Consider the following 22,849-nt stretch of genomic DNA (forward strand, 5'->3'; position numbering starts at 1 on the left):
ACATCACATACACAAAACTATTATATCAGTTTAAAGCTAGCTGTAATTACTAAACCATTGAGCCGAGAAGGGGGTGGGGGTGGGGTTGGGGGGTGTTTAGGCATAAACAAACATATTTTTTTTAAAGTGGAGTTAGTCATAGAGATAAATCCTGCTTGAAGCAGTGTACCAACGTTGTGGTCTGGCCCCTGAAATGTACATTCTTTATCCAAAGTGGGGATGTGTAATGTTTTTACAGGACTGTTTTTATAGGACAGACTTCAGGAGCTCGTCCAATAAGAGCCCATCCTGGCAATAAGGAAAAAGTACAGTGAAGGCTAAAGCTATAATTTTATTTCTGGGTTTAGACCCGGCTGTGCAACTGTGCATGCTCAGCCATCAGAATACTCATCTACAAACCAAAACAATGTAATGTGTACCGTGAACAGTTTCAGCCCACGAGGAAGGGATCAAAAGATCCCTCTATGTCCGGACTTCCCCTAATTAAGTAAGGAGACAACCGCCATCTTCGCTAATGCAAACAAGCTCGGAAAAGCTAAGCTTTTTGGAGCTTGATAAACAGCCCAATAATGCTGTCCTCAAATAAAACTATGGGGACAGCCGCTGCAAGCTCTGTTGTTCATAAAGCCGGAGATACCTCCTACTTTAAAGGCTTGTTAAATAGGGGTGATTGTTAATCCTGCCTTGAAAATGCCAAAAATAGCTGTTTCTTTATGTTTAAGAACAACAATAATTTGATAAATAGTGCCCAAGATCTGTTGGTCAGGGGGCTCATGGCCCCTTGTGGCATCTCCCATATGGTTTCTTTAATGTCAAATTAATTAGAATTAACCATCTGGGTTGATAAGTGTTTAAGTATGTAGAATAAAATCTAAAAATCTTACCTAACCTAAAGGGGTTCTAGCCATCTACTTAAGAGCTTAGAGCTACACTCTTTAGAGCTGCTGCTAATATCTGAATTGTATGTATTTTCCATTACAAATATTGTTGTTCAAGGAGGCTTGCTCCCAGTGCCTTTTCTCCCTCAATTTACAAATATGTAAGTAGAGATTTGGAGAAAGTTGACATGTTGTATATAACTGAAATGACATAAATGGCATACCAGATGAGTGATAAGGAGGCTCAGAGTCAGATGCAGTAGTTCTCTGAAATAGTCTGTCACTGGGACATTTTGTTCAGATAACTTGGTATACTGTAATTCCAGGGTAGCCAAGGAGATTAGTTAGAAGTGTGTGGGATTTTTAGGAAAAACAAAATATTGTCTGCCTGCCTAGTAAGCTGCATGCAAATGTCTGGCAACACCTCGAAGACAAGAATGAAGGACTTGTGTGTTCCTTATATCCTTCTAACCACAAGTAACAAGAGGAGGCTATTACCTTTCCCACTTTCAAATTGATGATTTAGCATAAAGAACATAATTTTTCAAGAGTGCATTCATAGAGCACCCACCACTTCTACTCAAACCGTTCTATATGTAAAATCATCCTTGGTATGTCCTGCTGCTGAACTAGAATAGATGTATTAGATGGGCTGTTGCCATGTTGTCCTTAGCATCCCACCTGAGATACCAACCTCATTAGGAAGGACATTTACAGTTTGCTATATTTATTGCAGTTTTCAAACCGTAAGACTTAAGTGAGGCAAGACTGCAGGAAAATTACTATTTCACAATGCGCCAAATTACACATCGCTGTCCTGATTTTTTTTTTTATGATGAGAATACAAAGAGCTGAAAGAATCAGACAGAGATTGAGCCTATGCATACAGGAGTCACAGAAGTCCTCCAGAGCTGGGTACATTTGGTACTGCTGCTACTTTGTTGCTATAGTTATGGTGTCATTTGATGACCAGATCCTCCCCAAGAAGCCACATATTGACAGCGCTAAAGATCTTCCTAAAGAATGTATCTGCATGAGTCCTCTTGATTATGTAATCATGCCATCCCTGTACTCAAACTACTCTTGCATGCCCTGTCTGCACCCATTCTGGCTCTCCATGTGTAAGGATGTGCAAGTCAATGATATGCCAAAAATCTCTATATGGGTGTATGTATATCTTGGGAAATAAAAAATCTTAGATGCATGTTCAACCGCAGTGAGTTCATTATGAATGTGAGAGGTCAGCAGGACCCTTCTTACAGTTGGTAATTTTATGTGATTTAACCTTTCTTTTACAATGGGTATAATGTACCTAGAAATGTGCTTCGCAGCTGAAGTGCAACTGGAATAAGCATTAATAAAAAAAAATACGTTATTACCGCTTCTTCTTAAATAGTCTCCAATGAGTCCTTGGCTCTCAAAACTATTTAGCTTAAGTTAAGATGGACCTTAACTATTTAGTTGAAACAAATCATCAGCCTTATTGTAGGTGATAAAAGCATGCATTACAAAGTCCATCTTCCAGGTGCCGAGAAGTGAAATTATTAACTGATCTCATGGAAAGTTCGTATTGGAGCAGCAATGTACTTAAGGAAAATGTTAATCATATTCTGAAGTGTTTTCCTGTTAAAGTAACACACCGCAAGCATTTCCAAATGCTCCCATTGTTCTCATTTCCTCTGCTTGCTTTATGACAGGGCAAGTACATTACTGGGTTTGATCCTCTTCCAGATTTAGCTTAGGGTTTACCATGTCCACAATATTTGTACTAACTCCAACCATATAAAACAGCCAGATAAAGCATTAAACTAGGGGTGTGCACCGGCCACTTTTCGTGTTTTGTGTTTTGGTTTTGGATCTGGATCTTTCTTCGTGTTTTGGATCTGGATTGGTTTTGCCAAAACCACCCTTCCGTGTTTTGGGTTCTGGGTTTTGTGTTTTGGATCTGTATTTTTTTGAAAAAAAGCATAAAAACAGCTAAAATCACAGAATTTGTAGGTTTTTCTGCTCCTATGCTATTATTAACCTCAATAACCTTAATTTCCACTCATTTCCAGTCTATTCTGAATACCTCACACCTCACAATAGTGTTTTTATGTCCAAAAGGTTGCACCGAGGTAGCTGGATGACTATGCTAAGCGACACGAGTGGGCGGCACAAACACGTGACCCATCTAGGCGTGAAACTGCAGTGGCAGACAGGATGGCATTGAAAAACTAGGCCCCAAACTGTACATAATGCAAAGAAAAAAAAGAGGTGCAAGATGGAATTGTCCTTGGTATGTTGTATAAACAGGACATGCACACTTTAACAAACCAATCATTTCAGCGCCAGGGTCTGCCACACAACTGTGGCTGAAATGATTGGTTCGTTTGGGCCCCCACAAAACAAGCTGGCAATTAATCTGTCCCTGCACAAACTGGCTCTACGGAGGCAAGAAGTCGTCCTCATCCTCCTCATCCACAGATTCCTCACCCTCTTCAGTGTTATGTACATCCTCATCCTCACAGAGTATTAATTCGTCCCTGCTGGAACCACAGGTCCCTCTGTACGTTCTGGAGGCTGGTCTCCCTGGAAGAGTTGATCATTCATTTTATGAACATCATCTTCTCCACATTTTGTGGAAGCAACCTCCTACGCCTTTCGCTAACAAGGTTCCCGGCTGCACTAAACACTCTTTCGGAGTACACACTGGAGGGGGGCAACTCAGGTAAAATAGAGCCAGTTTGTACAGGGACCTCCAAATTGCTTCTTTTTCCTGCCAGTACAGGTACGGACTGTCTGACATGCCTACTTGGATGCTGTCACCGATGTAATCCTTTAACAGACAGACGCACGCTTGTCGCTGCTGCTTTGAGGATTCAAGTGCGGCTACAGCCCACACAATTCACAAAGACAGAAAAAAAAAAAGAATATTTTTATTGTTTGTGGAGCACACTTTGAGGGTTACACCACCCTCTAACAGACAGACGCACGCTTGTCGCTGCTGCTTTGAGGATGCAAGTGCGGCTACAGCCCACACAATTCACAAAGACAGAAAAAAGAAGAAGAATATTTTTATTCTTTGTGTAGCACACTTTGAGGGTGTCACCACCCTTTAACAGACAGACGCACGCTTGTCGCTGCTGCTTTGAGGATGCAGGTGGAATCTAGACGGGATTTGGAACCGAGGACACACTACCTCCATCAATTGTCTAAATCCCACTGCACTAATGTCGGATACCGGACGCACGTCTAACACCAACATAGCAGTCAAGGCCTCAGTTATACGTTTTGCTTCAGGATGACTGCTGTCGTACTTCATCCTCATCGCTAGGGACTGTTGGAGGGTCAATTGTTTAGTAAAAGTAGTGATGTTCCTACTTCCTCTCTGGGATGATGAACAACTCCCAGCAGCAGCAACAGCACTAGTAGGAAGTGGTTCTTGATCTTTCCCTATTTTATTTTTATCAGAGAAAGTTTGGTCCTCCATTTATGTTATATTGATATATATACGTGCGGCTAAAGCGCACACAAACACAGAAAATATTTTTTTATTTTTGCTGGAGAGTAGTGCACTTTGTGGGTTACACCACCCTTTAAGAAATGAGCCAGCCGGCTCTTTACTTATGGGACACAGGCGCACGCTTGGCGCTGCTCCTTTGTTGATGCACGTGCAGCCACAGTGCACACAAGTCACAAACACAGAAAATATATATTTTTTTGGTTTGGAGTGTACTTTGGGGGTTACAGAACCCTTTAACGGTCAAGCCAGCCGGCCCTTTACTTATGACACAGGCGCACGCTTGGCACTACTTTGTTGATGCACGTGCGGCTACTGCGCACACAATTCACAAACACAGAAAATAATTTTTTTTTTGGTTTGGACTGGAGTGTACTTTCGGGGGTTACAGCACCCTTTAACGGTCAAGCCAGCCGGCCCTTTACTTATGACACAGGCGCACACTTGGCACTACTTTGTTGATGCACGTGCGGCTACTGCGCACACAATTCACAAACACAGAAAATAATTTTTTTTCGGTTTGGACTGGAGTGTACTTTGGGGGTTACAGCACCCTTTAATGGTCAAGCCAGCCGGCCCTTTACTTATGACACAGGCGCACGCTTGGCACTACTTTGTTGATGCACGTGCGGCTACTGCGCACACAATTCACAAACACAGAAAATAATTTTTTTTTTGGTTTGGACTGGAGTGTACTTTCGGGGGTTACAGCACCCTTTAACGGTCAAGCCAGCCGGCCCTTTACTTATGACACAGGCGCACGCTTGGCACTACTTTGTTGATGCACGTGCGGCTACTGCGCACACAATTCACAAACACAGAAAATAAATTTTTTTTTGGTTTGGACTGGAGTGTACTTTGGGGGTTACAGCACCCTTTAACGGTCAAGCCAACCGGCCCTTTACTTATGACACAGGCGCACGCTTGGCACTACTTTGTTGATGCACGTGCGGCTACTGCGCACACAATTCACAAACACAGAAAATAATTTTTTTTTTGGTTTGGACTGGAGTGTACTTTGGGGGTTACAGCACCCTTTAACGGTCAAGCCAGCTGGCCCTTTACTTATGACACAGGCGCACGCTTGGCACTACTTTGTTGATGCACGTGCGGCTACTGCGCACACAATTCACAAACACAGAAAATAATTTTTTTTTGGTTTGGACTGGAGTGTACTTTCGGGGGTTACAGCACCCTTTAACGGTCAAGCCAGCCGGCCCTTTACTTATGACACAGGCGCACGCTTGGCACTACTTTGTTGATGCACGTGCGGCTACTGCGCACACAATTCACAAACACAGAAAATACATTTTTTTTTGGTTTGGACTGGAGTGTACTTTGGGGGTTACAGCACCCTTTAACGGTCAAGCCAGCCGGCCCTTTACTTATGACACAGGCGCACGCTTGGCACTACTTTGTTGATGCACATGCGGCTACTGCGCACACAATTCACAAACACAGAAAATAATTTTTTTTTTGGTTTGGACTGGAGTGTACTTTGGGGGTTACAGCACCCTTTAACGGTCAAGCCAGCCGGCCCTTTACTTATGACACAGGCGCACGCTTGGCACTACTTTGTTGATGCACGTGCGGCTACTGCGCACACAATTCACAAACACAGAAAATAATTTTTTTTTTGGTTTGGACTGGAGTGTACTTTCGGGGGTTACAGCACCCTTAACGGTCAAGCCAGCCGGCCCTTTACTTATGACACAGGCGCACGCTTGGCACTACTTTGTTGATGCACGTGCGGCTACTGCGCACACAATTCACAAACACAGAAAATAATTTTTTTTTTGGTTTGGACTGGAGTGTACTTTCGGGGGTTACAGCACCCTTAACGGTCAAGCCAGCCGGCCCTTTACTTATGACACAGGCGCACGCTTGGCACTACTTTGTTGATGCACGTGCGGCTACTGCGCACACAATTCACAAACACAGAAAATAATTTTTTTTTGGTTTGGACTGGAGTGTACTTTCAGGGGTTACAGCACCCTTTAACGGTCAAGCCAGCCGGCCCTTTACTTATGACACAGGCGCACGCTTGGCACTACTTTGTTGATGCACGTGCGGCTACTGCACACACAATTCACAAACACAGAAAATATATTATTTTTTTAGCACTTGGGGGGAGCACCCCTGATGGACAGAGCACCCCCTGGACAACACTACAGCACCTCTTTAGGACTGGGACACAGCCCCTATGGAGAACTGACTGCACAACACAGTCCAGCCAGCCCCTATGGACTTTGAAGTAGTGGACACAGCCCCTATTAACAACAGCAGCACAGCACAACACAGCCAGCCCCTATGGACTTTGAAGTAGTGGACAACAGCAGCACTACACTACACTACACAGCCCTAACTCCCACCCTCCCTCTTCACTGTCCACAGCCGAGTGAGAAAATGGCGCCGACGTGGGTACCTTATATAGGATCCAAAACCCGCGAGACTCGGAAGGCGGGATGATGACGTTTTGCCTCGATTTCAGATCCGAGTCAGGCGGGAAAAGTCGAGCCTGATTCGGATCGGACTCGGATCGGGGGGGCTCGGGGGGGTTCGGATTTCAGAAATCCGAACCCGCTCACCCCTACTTTAAACACACAGGCAAAACATATGTTCTGTAAGACAACTATTGCGCAAATAGGAGCAGAGGTATAGACGACACTTCAGATATTCTCATATAGATGTCATATCACAAAGTAAAATGACAAACAAAATGCTTAAACTCCCCATCGCCTGATGAGTGTTCCCTCCTAACAGTGCAGTGTAAACCATCAACCATAATCATAATGAAATAATGACACAGAGACTTGTATAAGGGGGAAAGGAAGGTCAGCTATATTTATTTTTAAACTAATTAAACTATTTAATATATAACTGAACTAACTAATAGAAGAATAAAGAAAGACAGACAAGGGATGATGGTGCAGAAAGAACGGCTCCACAATGCAAGATCACCAACTGCATACTCACACCGATCTTTTAAATGGGAGGCGAGCAGCCAGCCCATTACCTCGCCCAAGGTATCCACCTCCCACCCCAATGACACGACGTGAGGCCCACCTGGTTAGGTGGTTGCCGCTGACCCAGTAGGGTAAAATCAGCCTAAGCCATGTATTGGAAGGGAGAGCACCTCAAGCTCCAAAGACAGATGGCGACTGCTACCGTTCTTTCCTGCCACAAGAAAAGCCGACACCAAACAACTCAATGAATAAGGGAGGGAGGGCGGGAAACAGCCATCCAGAAAAATATGAAATGGCTGCCAAGCAGCTACTCTGACATAGCACTGAGAAAACCCACCCCCTGCCATTCCTATAGGCTAACTAAACCTAACCCCACCCCACACAACACTATCTCACTAAACAACTAGCCCCTTCTTGTCCAGAGGCCGACACCCACAGGCTAGGGTGTTTAACTCTTTGCATATGAAATGCACTCTGTCCTACTTATAGCAGAGGTTCCCAACTCTTGTTCTTAAGTACCACCAACAGGTTATGTTATGTGGATTTCTCTAATCATGCACAGGTGAGGTAATCTATGTTGCTGGGTCAGTAATTATCCCATCTGCATCCACAGACAGAAATAAAGTAGATAAAAAATGTTTGGGAAAACGTGAGGGCTGAGGTTGGGGACCACTGATTGTGATGAATATTACACAGAGATTACAAATCTAAATATAGCTTTCACTTTTTAATGTGTTTATAGCTAGAAGTGTTTACTGCCTACTTGGCAAGTTGTAATTATCCTGACATTTGGCTCAGCCAGTTGTGGATTAGAATGATCTACCCCACCCCCAACAAGTCTCAACTACATGTCAAATGGTCACAATTCTCAGCTCCATGCATTGCCATGACAAAATGCACCTTCCTCCAAGACCGGGGTCACATTACACAACACCACACACCTCACCATGGGGGAAGATTAATCAGATCATCTAAAGAGGTCAAGTATGGCACATACAGTAAATGTAATAGTGTGATATCCCAGACCCTGGGTGTCCCTACCTACGCTGGTACCTCTGTCAAATATATATCTATATACATATCTATTAAATAGTTTTTGTGTCTTTCTGCATGTTCATTTTAAATGTATTTTCTAGTTCACATATATTTTACCCCCTTCCTCCCTCACAGAAGAGAGAAGGAGTGAGTTATGGAGGGGTGAGCCAGCAGATGGCCACATGACTAATGCTGGGTACACACCTGACAGATATATCTGCAGATCGAGTGATGGTAGTTCATACACACTGAACAACCATCATCTGTCATCTGGCCATGAGTTCCGCTAGTTGTGTCACGCCCTCCCTGCACACGGCCTCTGCTGCAAGTGTCCGAGCAGTTGGCAGACCGCCTGTACATATAGCACTATGTGTCTGTTAATGACGTTGTTCATATACATATCGCTGGTACACACTGACCGACGGGCACCCAAAGTATTGGCCGATCAATTGATTGCCCAACATATATGCCAGTGTGTACCCAGCATAAGAAGCCGCTGGAACTAGCTGAAGATGGCTGAGGTGGATAGTTATGTGTGTTACAGGGAGTCTCTTCTGAGGTAACAGTCTAAGGCTGGGCACACACTAGGCGACTTGCCAATGTGATGCCCGATGGTATGATTGAGCAATGTATTGGGCGGTTGGTACCCACTGCACGATCCGGTGATCAACCTCCCGATATATCGATCACCTGCACCATACACCTAACTAGCGTCGGCAGCAGAGTCCATGGCCTATGGAGCGACTCCGATGTCGGCGCACGGAAGCACACATAGGCCTTGATTCAGAGCCGGATGCTCTGGCAGAGCGCTCGCTCTAAATCAGGGCCGTCCTTCTTAATTTTAGAGCAGCCTCCTGGCCGCTCGTATAGCTGTGGGTGACCACCCACAGCTATAGCGAGCGGCCAGGAAGATGGTCGTGATGGTCAAGACCATCGTGACCATCGGGCTTGCGATGAGACCCTTGTGGTAGGGTCTCGTTGCCGCAAGCCCTGGAGTGCTTTCGGCTCTATCAGAGCCGAGAGCACTCCCACTGACATCACTTGTGATGTCAGTGGGGCCGGCCCCAGACGGTAGGCGTTCCCATGGGAATGCCTCAGTCTGGGCAGCCATGCCCCTGGCATGCCCACCAAAGGGGGCATGCTGTCACTCACCATCGACAGCACGCCCCCTTTGGTACGAGACCCGGAGCGACGGCTTGCCCATCGCTATCCGGGTCTCGCGCATGCGCACGACGGAGCCGGCTCCGTCGTGCACATGCGCACTGGGCCAACATCGACCCGCTTGCGAGTGGGTCTGAATCAGGCCCATAGTGCATGCACACTAGACGATCCAGATGATATGTCGGTCCAATCCGGAATATTGTACGAAAAATCATCTAGTGTGTACCATGCATAAGAGTCGGCACTAGTGATGTGTGTGATGTGAGGACAGGAAATGGAAGAAGCTGGTCTGCGGCAGAGGCAGTAGAAAATCCCAACTCTGCTGAGGAGACCGGTGGCACTCAGTAATGGGGCAGTGGGAGGCAGATAGAGAAGCTCTACGAGGCAGCAGCTAGTAAGAGGGAGGTGATTCCCCTCTGAAGACGCCCTCCTAACTGAGCTTCGGCGAAAAGACCAAAGAGGTCTACCACCCTTGCCTATGCTTCTCGTTATTTGATAAGTGTTCTACCAGAGACTAGCTTATTGTTTATAGAATAACACCAGTCACAGTGCATGATCCAGCCTTAACCTTCTAGTCATAAGAAAAACTTTAATACCTACTTTAGGGAGCATTACCTCACCGCACCAGCATCACCAAGGGCATCAATTCACTGTTGATCGTCAGAGCCCTGCTAGCACTACCCAACGTCAGTTAGTATAGATTGAAACTGATGGTAATTGAGCAGAAAGGCATTACAGCCATTGCTCTGAATACCCTCTAAAGGACAGTAAAGGGGGTACCTGTCCTCACATTATTTAGACAAATTAACGTGCTCGTACTTCTAAAAGGAATCCAGCCTGCAGCATAGCAATCATCATTAATGACTCCGGCGCTGGAGTCTCTCTACTAACTGAGCCATAGATATCTTGAAAGTTCTCTTTCTACTTCCATTTTAAACCTGAGAGAGATAGGGATCAGCAAATTATATGTGTACCAGCGAAAGCATCTTGGCCAATATGGGTATTGTCAATTACGGGGAATAAACCTAGTCCGGACTAAGGTACTTGAGTAAAGTGGTTTAGTGAGCTGATTTAAGTGTAATCACTGTCATGCATTGAATTATTTCAAGAAAGTGTAATGAGAGATAAGATTGTAATGTTGCAGTGTGTATGTTATACGGTACAGTAGGGGACAAGGAATTTTACTCTGATTGCTGCATTTGCACCTCTATCAGTTGGAGTACCACAAGGTTCAGTATTAGGTCCTCTGCTTTTCTCAATATATATCACCTCTCTTGGCAAACTAATCAGCTCTTTTGGTTTTCAGTATCATCTGTACGCGGACGATACTCAAATTTACCTATCCTCCCCAGATTTGTCACCATCTGTGCTGGTCCGTGTCACTGAATGTCTCTCTGCCATTTCATCTTGGATGTCATCTCGCCACCTCAAACTCAATATATCCAAAACAGAATTAATTATATTTCCACCAGCCAATAGTAGTTACCAACCTGATATCTCTATTACTGTTGACAACGCGACAATCTACCCCACCCCACAAGCTCGTTGCCTAGGTGTGATCCTTGACTCTGAACTGTCTTTTGTTCCCCACATTCAATCTGTCTCTAAATCCTGTTATATACATCTAAGAAACATAGCCAAAATTCGACCATATCTTACGCAAGACACTGCAAAAACTCTTATACACGCACTCATAATTTCCCGCATCGACTATTGCAATAGTCTCCTTATTGGTCTTCCCAAAAACAGGCTCTCCCCAATACAATCTATTTTGAATGCAGCTGCGAGGTTGATCTTTCTCACCAAACGTTCAGTGTCTGCTGATCCACTCTGTCAGTCCCTCCATTGGCTGCCGGTCTTCTACCGTATTCAATTTAAAATACTTACACTCACACATAAAGCTATTAACCAAACCACACCAACATACATCTCTTCACTTATCTCAAAATATCTTAAAACCCGACATCTCCGCTCTGCACAAGATCTGCGTCTCTCATCCCCGTGCATTACTTGTTCCCATGCACGGTTACAGGACTTTTTTCGGGCTGCACCCACCCTGTGGAATACCCTCCCACGCACAATAAGACTTTCCACTAATTTCCAAACATTCAAGCGTTCTCTGAAAACTCACCTCTTTAGACAAGCTTATCAGATTCCAGGACCGCCCACCTAACCTTTTATAGCTCCCTATCTAACTCTCTTCTTATAGTAAACACCTATCAGATCTTCTCTTTCTTCAATTGAACATCCTCCTAACCCTAGGCCAACTTTCCAGTGTGATTGGATTATACAGCCCACCAAGAATATCTGCAATTGGGCTGGACCAATTTGCAGTAGCACCTCTCCTTGTGTATCAACACCTATTTCCCTATAGATTGTAAGCTTGCGAGCAGGGCCCTCTTACCCTTATGTATGTCATGTATGTATGTCTTTTACAACCCAGTATGATGTTAATCTTGATTCAAATTGTAAAGCGCAACGGAATTTGCTGCACTATATAAGAAACTGTTAATAAATAAAAGTACTAACCTTTCAATTCAAATACCTCCAGATCCAGAGTTCCAGCACAATAAATGGGGTTATTTAATGTTGGAATATATATATATGATGGCTATGTCCATGTTATAATTCTGAGCAATAGAGTAGGGACTTGCAGTAAAGTGGGGTCCCGTGACGGGGGCTGCAAGCTTAAATGCATTGATCAATTCATGAACCAAAACCCCACTGTTTATTATGTTTATTATTATTATTGTTAGTTATTATGGTGAGTGCAGAGCCCCTGTGATTTATATATATATATATATATATATATATATATATATACATATATAAGTTTGCCAATTAATGTATTATGATAAGTTGTTATAACTGTGGTTACCCAAACTTTATTAAAGCGCCATAATTTAAAATAAAATGAAAGTTATTTGGTAACAACAGGAATAATTTTCTTGTGTCTAAAGCAATCTTCCTTGTCTCTCTGGTAATTCAAGAGGAAAAAGAGAACTTAGTTTTACCAACCACTTGCATCATTGTGATTTGTATTAGTTTGGTTAGAAGATGACTACAAAAACAGACTGACTGATCGTTGTCCCAGAGCATTTCTAAAAATGCTCTATAATTGATTACAGCCATTATCAGGCATTGTCGATTTTAAGGCAACACACATGCATCCTTTCAGTTACCGAATAACTTGCAAAAGTTTTAGGAACTTATTTCACCTGAGCGTGCTAAATTGGAATCATTAAGAGTCTGCAAGTTCTATTACATCAACCGTTTGGGGGCAGGGAGGGAGTTGCATGTCTCCCCCTATTTCCTAGGAGTGCCGAGGCCAGGGTCTCCATCATACCCTGTGCTTGCGTGGGTTTCCTCCGGGTACTCCGGTTTCCTCCCACACTCCAAAAATATACTGGTAGGTTAATTGGCTCCCCACAAAATTGACCATAGTGTGTATGTCTGTGAGCATGTGGTAGGGAATATAGATTGTAAGCTCCATTGGGGCAGGGATAGATGTGAATGGTAAGATATTCTCTGTAAAGCGCTGCGGAATATGTGTGCGCTATATAAAATAACTGGTAATAATAATAATAATAGGATGCAGATTTTCTTGCCTCATAAGCAGACAGGAGCCAGCCAGGCTGAGTGAGCAACAGCTTACGCAGCTTGGCCAAAGCTGAAACTATCGCATTTGATGGTAGCAATAATAATCTGAGGCTGCGTCTACAGATGCTGCATTCGGAGCACAGATGCATGTAGGAGGTATCAATTTCCTGCAGACACCTCTTGCTGCATTAGCAAATTAGCATATAATTTGAAAGGTATTGGGGGCGTTTGTATTAATAGTCCAAATGTCTGTACTTACATTACCGTGGCAGATCGTAACATTGCAAAATTGTTTGTCAAGCTGTATCAGATTGCAGGTGCCAGGACAGCTCATCTGATATCTTTACGTCCCAGTAATGAAGAATTTTTTCTATCTGAAATGCAGAGGTGTATCTTCCTATTGGCCAGGGTGACACTCGCCAGGGGTGGCAGCTGGTGGTGGGGGGGGGGGCACCAGCACCACCCGGAAGTACCACCCGGGGCCAGTTCAGTCTATCAAAAGTCTGTGCTGCTGCTGATCTCTCAGTCAGAAGCATCAGTGCCAGATGATGAGAGAGGGTAGGAGGGCGATCGCCACCCGTACATCCACTACTGTGTCTGTTTACTAACTGCCAACAAGGGGGGCGCCAGTCCCTTACTTTGCAGGGATGCTCGGACCCTTAGATGCACCCTTGCTGAAATGTACCACTTCAGACCCTTATTAACTTCACTGGTAATGTCTGCAAGTATGGCAAGGTGAGCCAAGAGGAGGGTGTTAGGTTAGACCAGTGACAGAGAGGGGAGTGTGGCTGGGGAGCCTGGGAGAGGGTGATCGGTGAAGCCAGTGTCCAGAAGGAAGGATGGCGGGGGAACCCGGGAGAGGGTAATCGGTTAAACCGGAAGCCCAGGGAAGAGCTGCAGGAAAGCCAGGCGAATAGACAAGGGGAATAGTACATGAGGAAAAATTATCTTTAAAGACCTTTAGAAAAATAACCAGAATAATTGTTACTTTAGTATATTATCCCCTGCAATATCTGGGTCTGGGGTCTCTGCTGATAAGACAAGACAGGAGGAGCTACAGAGACACAGGGGAATATCTACAAAGAGCCCTGGTAAAGCCATCCACAGATCCTTTTGTTTACAAGCTCTGAATTTTTTTTTTTTTTTAAAGCTTGATACATTTCAAACAAATTGCCATTCTCAAAGAGGGTAGTGGAACAAAGATTTTGAAATGAAAATCAGCAGGAGATATTTGCTCTATATCATGTATTACATATTTAATACATATGGCCAATTCTTAAAAGTTGCAAAAAACTTTCAGAAAGCACCGTTTTAACATGTTTTTTGTAAAAATAAATAAATCTGCTGATACAAGTTCCCCTAGACAAGAAGCTAATAAATAACAAAACAATACATTAAATTAAAGTTAGGGTTGGCATTCAGTGTGTGTAACCCAAACCAAGCAGCTTCCTGCATTTATAATTGATGTGCGCTAAACCAACTATCTGCACCTCTCCCCTTCCATACAGCAAACAGAGCTACTTTACTTGCTTATCTGACATTTGTTTAGGGGGGAGGATGGAATGAGGGAGAACAGATGGGGCGGGATCTTAAGGCACCACTGACCACCACCCATGACTGCCCACTGTGATCATCTTTCATCCAAATATAGAACAGAAAACACAGTATGTTTACATGTACTTTCCTGCACACAGCATGAATAAATATAGAATTGTTGAGACTAGAGTTTCTTTAATGTCAAGGAAGTCTACTAGTCAGCCCTACCTGTCTTCTTCATTATTCAGCGTCTTCCATGCTGTCCATGGTTGGCGGGGGCAACTATGCCAAACACTGATCTACACTCTGCAATGTTACTCTGTTTTAAACTTACATTGCTGAAAACTATTTGACAAGAGATTTTCTCTGTTCCCTTTAATATACAGTAGGGCTCATAGGCTTTATAAATCCTATGAACACTGTAGAGTGAATAAACATTGCATTTAAATTAAAACTACCCAGACAACATTACCTTATGTTGTGAAAGGAGAACACGTTTTCTGGACTTTCAAGTAGGAATGCTAGGTCTTCTCCTGTGGTGGAACCGTATTATCTTTGATGATCGGTGATAAGTCTTCATATTTAAGTTATTACATTTTTGTGACTTTAAGGAGTTGTTACCTCTAAGATATAATATGGCCATATATTCATTCTGTACAGTAACAAGCTTTAGTGCAGGCATGGCCAACCTGTGGCTCTCCAGCTGTTGTGAAACTACAAGTCCCAGCATGCTTTACCAGCTGATCAGTAGGAGGATATGATGGGACTTGATGTTTCACAACAGCTGGAGAGCCACAGGTTGGCCAGGCCTGCTTTAGTGACTCTTGGGATCTTGGATAGTTCATAATTCATATGTCTTTAAGAAGGTCCAGTGTACCCATAAATATACCTGGGGAGAAGCCAGGGACTGGAATGTGTTAAAGAAACCAATCATGGCTCAAATGGTGGTAGTTACATTAAAATAACACTGGGGGAGTTACAAAAATGAAAAGGAAAAAAAAATGGTTTATGCTAAGCAAGACAGATTCTTCACAGGACAACAGGGAGTAGAAAAACATATATGAAAATATTATAATAACATGTCTTAGAAAACTGACCATAGTAAAGTCTGCTGAACAAACCTTCTGTCACATCCCATTGCTGGATGTGGAAAGCAAACATTAAAAAATGTGCTTTTTTTATTATTATTATTATTATTATTATTATTATTATTATTATTATTATTATTTTGCCACTACATTTATTTATTAAATAAAGACTGGGGCAATAAAAGAGAAGCTTGTGGCGGGGGCCTCCAACTCCTTTACAGGTGTCTGACTACTACAGTAACAAGCAAGTTAGCGCATCTCCACAGTAACGTGGCTTAAGAAACAAATGAAAGCACTTTATGTGTATGTTATGCCAATGTCTTTGTGCTTGAGCAATAATTGACAAACTGTGCATACATTTAAGTCGCACTGTGCATGCATCAAGGTATGTGACCATTGTGAATTGCAGTGATTATTTACTTGCACTGTGATTGACAGTCACAGAGCATTTGGGAAGGTAACGGGGAGTGGCGGCAAAGAATGCAGGCATGTCGTAACCATTTGGGGGGGGTGGTGTCAGCCTGCAACTGCAGTCCAGGACAAGAAATATGGCTCTGGTGTCTCAGTTCCCACACCCTTTCTGCTGTACCATAGGCTTACTCAGGACTGCTACAATTGAATGATCTGTGACTGATGCTGCATCTTTGTACGCAGATGCAGCAATATGTTACACAGTTGCATGGTGGGTGTCTCAATACATCACCCACTGAGAGATGTACACATTCACAGCAGCGGCAGCATTAGTGTACAACTCTGAATCAGGCCCCTTGTCCCTGAAGCCACATTGCTTTTCTGAATGACTGTTAGAATTATACTATCAGGTCAAGAATAGTATATTTTAATCAGAATATTGCTTTCAGTACTTATCACAAAGCTGCAGCAACCTGATAAAAAGTTAAAAAGTTTGTATAGCCATTTAATATATGTTGAGGAAAGATATAATGCTGCAGTGTGACTGCTCAGTCTCTGGGGGCAGCCCAGCATCTCCGGTGATGCTGGGCTGCCCCCGGAGTGATGTTATCAGGGTCCCTTTATTTAGGTCACCCCCCTTTTCGGTGGGTCGTGTCTCCGCTGCGTGGGGTATCCAGAGTGCATGCCAGGTGTAACCAGATCCCTAAATCCTGTTTTTATAGCAGACCAATTTTTTTCCCCCAAACGTTTCCAGTTCATCTGCTGTACCCAACCCCTTTCTGTTAAACCCAACTACCAGTTTACCCAGTCTGTTTGCTCACAATGAGGACTATCAATTATTTAATATTTAGGTACTACAAAATAACAGTTTTAGGCAAATCTCATCTCAGAATATATTCTAATTAGTGATGAGCAGCTCGGATTCTGCGGAATCCGAAACGCTCCAAACAATGGAATCCGAGTCCACCCGAGCCACAGCTCGGGAGTTCGCGTCTGACTTGGATTCCACTTCAAGGCGGAACGTCATCCTCCTGACGTGAGACTTGGTTCTATATAAGGCAGTGGCGTAACTAGGGTATTTGGAGCCCAGGGCAAATTTGAAAAGGGAGCCCCCCCTCCCCCCCCATGTGCGCGTGGCGAAGGCGCGCGCTGCAAAAAAATGGGCGTGGTCACTTAAAAATGGGGCGTGTCAACATGACACACCCCTTTATTTTCAAACTGAACATTCCTATCCATATGCACCTTAACCCCAGTAGTACCCCCAGTATGCAGTTGTGGTCCCTCTCATGCAGGCCCATAGTAGTGCCCCATATACAGTATCCCCAGTAGTGGTCCCTCTTATACAGCCCGCAATTAGTTCCCCTTACTCAGTACCCCCAGTAGTGGCCCCCCCAAATGCAGTGCCCTTTTATATAGTGCCCCCAGCAGTAGTCCCCCCCATGCAGTTTTCCCAGTAGTGGTCCCCTTATGCAGGCACCCTGTAGTGATCCCCCCTATCTAGTGCCCCCTGTAGTGGTCCCCGCAGTGCCCCTAGCAGTAAGCCCCTTATATAGTGCCCCCAGCAGTAGTGTCCCCCCCCTCCCATGCAGTGCCCCCAGTAGTGGTCCCCCTGATGCAGGCTCCAAGTAGTGACCCCCCCCCTATCCAGTGGTCCCTGTAGTGGCCCTTCCTATTATTGCCCCCATTAGTGGTCCCCCGAGTGCAGTGCCTCTAGTAATACTAGGCCCCTTTTAGAATGCCCCCAGTGGTAGTCCCCCCCCCAAAGTAGTAGTCCCCAGTAGAGTAGCCCCCCCCAGTAGAGGTCCCCCCCCAGTAGTAGCCAACCCCTCCCCTGTTGTGCAGATAGGTAAGGTTTAAAAATAAATAAATATATATAAAAAATATACTTACCTGATTCCACGCTGCTCCTGTCCGCGATGCTGATGCCGCTCCCGCCCTCCAGTCCGCCCGGGCTGGCGCGCTCAGCATTATGGGACTGATGTCATGACGTCATGACGTCAGTCCCATTACCCACTGCAGGAACCGGACAGAAGTCCGGCTCTTGCAGTGGGTGCTGCAGCAGTCAATGAGAGTCTATCTGACTCTCATTGGCTGCTGTTTAACACACGCATCGCCGCCAGCGCTGGCGGCGATGCGTGTGTTATGCACAGCCTGAGCCCGCCTCCTGGCGCTATTGGGCAAGCGCTCAGGGGGAGGGAACGGGCTCAGGCGTGCAGCACAGGACCGGCGCTAGAAGCCTAGAGCCGGTCCTGTGCAAATGTGTAGCGCTGACCGCACATTGCGGTCGGCACTACACTGGCTATCTAGGGAGGGCGGACCGGTACCGTGGCCGGCGGCGTCCCCCCGCGCTGCCGGTCCAACGGCGCCCAGGGCACGAACCCCGCTCGCCATGCCCTAGTTACGCCACTGATATAAGGTGCTGGTACTCGGCGCCATTTGTTAGTCAGCATGCACGCTGTGCAGAGCTCTGCATAGTTGGCTGTTTCAAAAGACTCCAGAGACTCCATTGGCTAATAATGTTATTTTTATAGCATTTACAGTATATAAAGCTGCCCATCATTTGTGGGATACATGCAAAAGCAGTCAGTATTTACCCAGGGGCATTTTAAGAGAGGAGAGTGCCCGTGTGCAGCCTCAGTGGGGGCCTCCTACTTTCTCCAGCAGTGCCGCGGTGGCCGCGGGTGCAGTAGATTCTGGCTAAGTACTAGAATCTACTGCACTGGTCTCTTGGAAAATGGCGCACGTGCCATTTTCCGATGGGCAGCAGTACTGCGCATGCGCGAGTCACCGGGAAAATGGGCACCGCCATTTCCCCAGTGATTCTTGTTGCTCTGCAGTGCCGGCCCAGCGCTGCAAAGCAGCACTCTGGAGACAACGGACAGGTAAGTATAAAGACTATAATGGGTGCAGGTTGTGCGGTGTGGGCCCCCCTGGACCCATGGGCCCGTGTGCACTCCACACCCTGCAAACGTTATAGATACCCCCTGTATTTACCCCACATGCAAAACAATGTATGTATTTGCACCAATTGCATTGCAACATGGTTTGTCCAGGTAAACAGTGACTTGCTAATTCTTACTCTATTCACAACTCTGAATCAGGCCCTTAGTGATGGTACTAGTTTCATTTTATTAGGACTACTTGTATATTAAAATAAATAATACATTCCTAGAGTAGATTATAAGGATATTTTAAATGCCCTAAATGAAGTGTTATGGGTCACTCAACTCTTCTGTCAGTTGTAATATCCTCAAAATTGTAGGTACAGCAGGTCCAGGTTCTTTATCACTTCCTAAATGAAAGTTAGTTTTAGCACTATCGCAATTGCCAGTTCATAGCCAATGACACTGATATACTATAAGTCACTTTGGAGAGCCATGACCATATAAAGACACAGAATTCCAAGCTGAAAGTGATGACAGAGTATAATAATAATATACTGTATATACCATACCATATAACCATGCACTATACAAACATATCTCTTGCAGTGTAACCCAAAATTTTAAATCAGATATACACATTCTCATTCAAATAAAGGATTGCTTAATTTAAATAATGCAACTTGTATTCTGTTATACGACAATCAACCTAGGCTACGCACACCCCATTGGACTATAAATGCAGAGAAAGAATATTTAAACACATGTTTAAAATAACAAAATAAATAAAATGAAATGTAGTAGATACATTTGTGTGGAATCCTCTAACAGATTGTCAGAAGAGTATGAAGGATTCATTTATACAGATGGTGTAATGGTTAGCGTTACTGCCTCACAGCAATGAGGTCATGGGTTCAATTCCCACTGTGGCCCTAACTGTGTTTGTATATTCTCCCTGTGCTTGCGTGGGTTTCCTCCGGGTTCTCCGGTTTCCTCCCACACTCCAAAAATATACTGGTAGGTTAATTGGTTCACAAAAATGAACCCTAGTGTGTGTGCGCATGTGGTAGGGAATATAGATTGTAAGCTCCACTGGGGCAGGGACTGATGTGAATGGCCAAATACTCTCTCTGTAAAGCGCTGCGGAATATGTGTGCGCTATATAAATAACTGGTAATAATAATAATAATTTATAAGAATGGGAACTTTAAAGATGATATAAAGGGTACTCAAAGCCAAAGTAACAGGAACAAATTATACAATCCAGTATAGAACCAGGGCAACCAAATAAACTTGTTAGTTTATTATGTGGCTGCATTACATGTTGTACCTTCTAACTAAGATATGGGCTTATCTTGTTTGCATGGTAACTAGTTCATTTACAACATGACATCTGAAAATGTGCCAATGAGGCATTTCAGAATAATGGAAACATTCTGGAAAATGATGTAGATTCATCACATAAAAATATGACTTTGCAGTGTATAGATTATAGCCATTCACTAATATTAACATGCATTACACCCGCTGCATGCATATATTATATGTGATGCAATATTTCATTATTGGGTTTAAGATACTACAAATTCAATTAAGCTAGAATGAGCAGATTAAAGCACCTAATGTCACTTACCCGGTGATAGGTCTAGACTGCTCTGATTGGGGGGAATGTGTCCCCTTGCTGCCTGATGAAATAGCCTCTGATGTATGTACATGGCTATGATGCACAGCATCTCTCCCATCAGTAGCTTCCTCACTTCCAGGCAGCCCATGAGAGAACGTTGATATACCATGGACTTCCAGCGTAGAGCCTATAGGGGAAGAACCAGCAGCATATGGCTTAACCAATGTAGAGGTGACCAAATTCATCAGTCCGAGAGAACACATAACAATGCACAGGCTCCGTGTCATGCTTCTCTCTCCTAAACACACACAGACGTACTTCAGCTTCTAAGTGCTGGAACTGAATGACTTTTAGAAGCCCCTATGAACTCCCTTCAAGTTTTAAACTAGGGGTGGGGGAATTTTATAACAAAGAACGGAAAATCGTACAATCCCTCCCAGCTACTGTGGAAATGTGAAAGGTCAGCAGACAATGTGAGGGCCTGTTCCTGTGTGTGTGGTGAACACAAGATGCAGCGAACACAGCCTGGAGAGGGGGAACAGGAATAGTGTTCAAGGAAACTGGGTTTCTGGCAGGGTCCTTAGAATGACTGCATTCAGGAACACAGGATTATCAGAGCCCTATGCCCAGCCAGTGTGAAGTAGGGATGTTAGTGGGAGGAAAAGGATGTTAGTTCAAGACAGAGCAAATATTGTAACGTTTACTTTAGGTTCCTCATAACCATGACATATACATAACCGTACTGTTTTATTGTTATAGAATACTAGTGACAATCTGTGAAAGAAACAAAGAAAATAAAACAAATCAGATATGTTTTAACAAATATATCAATTATTTTCTTACTTTACACTGTGCAATTAGCTTCTAACAGTATAATGTATAATATTATTTTTACAGTGACATTTTGGTCCATCTTACATGTGTAATAAGATGCTGCAATTCTTGTAGAGTTGGACGCATCTGTGTTCAAAGCATAAGCATCAAATCAATATAAAGACAAACTTGGATCAAAAATTGCGAGTTCAAAAGCTTTTCACGACAAACATCTGCTATTTGCATATCCAAGACTGCCACAACTGGACTCACTGTTTGGTCACGGCAAGAACACTTCAATTGCTACTAATTCTGCTGGCTTTCTGATTTTCACAAGCATCTCAATGATTACTGCTGTATATCTATACCTATGTCAGTTTGCCTCTTTCCACGTGGAAATACTGTCATTTTACCATAGCTCTCTTGCCTAGCCTCACATCCTCTATCTGCTAACAGTCTACTATAATATAAAATGTTTGCACCCATTGCATTTCTACTTTTATTCCACTCTATAATAACATTTTGTTGTTGTGCATACTAGGGATGTGCAGGCTCGGATAGGTTCGAGTTTGCACGTTGAGTTCGGATTTTTCCCTCCAAAAAAACGGAACTCAGAAAGAGGCTAAACGTCATCTTAAATGGACGAACATCATCATTCCTGGACAAAAGTCCAGGAATGATGATGTTCGTCCATGTAAGATGACGTTTAGCCTCTTTCTGAGTTCCGTTTTTTTTGAGGGAAAAATCCGAACTCAACGTGCAAACTCGAACCTATCCGAGCCTGCACATCCCTAGTGCATACACATTTACCTGCACTTTCTCTCAAGTTCATATTTCATTCCTACCTCCAGTTTTCTTCCCTCTAGTTACCTCATCCACACCATGACTATGTTTTCTTCAACTCCCCCCCTCATTCTACCTGATCATCTGTTCCGCCCCCTGCTTCCCCTTTTAACCTTTCCCCCTTGTCTCCTCCACTCCTTTTCCCCCTCCTCTGTCTGTCTCCCTTCCCCTCCTCTCCTGCTACTCCACTTTCACCCTGTTCTATCCTACATCGGTCCACCTACCCCACTGCTAATTCCTCCTCCTACATTCCTCTCCCTGTCACTTCACCCCACTGCCATTCACATCTCTTTAAACTCCCTCCCTGACTACCTCCTACAGGTTCCCTCTCTAGCTCAGGTGCCTGCACCATCGCTACACTCTATTCATATCGGTCACCCAAATTAATCTCACCTCCACACTACAGCAACCCTGATAATCTCATTTACATCTCCCCCACTAATGCTGTCCCTCTATCATGTGCACTCCCAAATTCCAGATTGGTTTGTAATAAACTAGTCTCCACCCATG

The 22,849-nt window shown here is 44.1% G+C and overlaps 1 protein-coding gene across 1 annotated transcript in view; it reads right to left on the minus strand.

The window, feature by feature from the left end:
- MMRN2 (multimerin 2) overlaps positions 1–21,008 on the minus strand; it is a 55,216-nt gene extending 34,208 nt beyond the window's left edge. Inside the window, exon 1 of the mRNA XM_088463077.1 lies at positions 20,693–21,008. Within this exon, the coding sequence (XP_088319203.1) occupies positions 20,693–20,970 (278 nt within the window). The 5' untranslated portion in view covers positions 20,971–21,008. The remainder of the gene's footprint in view (positions 1–20,692) is intronic.
- Between the last annotated feature and the right edge of the window lie 1,841 nt (positions 21,009–22,849).

The sequence above is a fragment of the Taudactylus pleione genome, unplaced genomic scaffold (assembly GCF_031769625.1).
Source record: "Taudactylus pleione unplaced genomic scaffold, aTauple2 ptg001314l, whole genome shotgun sequence".
Lineage (NCBI taxonomy): Eukaryota > Metazoa > Chordata > Amphibia > Anura > Myobatrachidae > Taudactylus > Taudactylus pleione.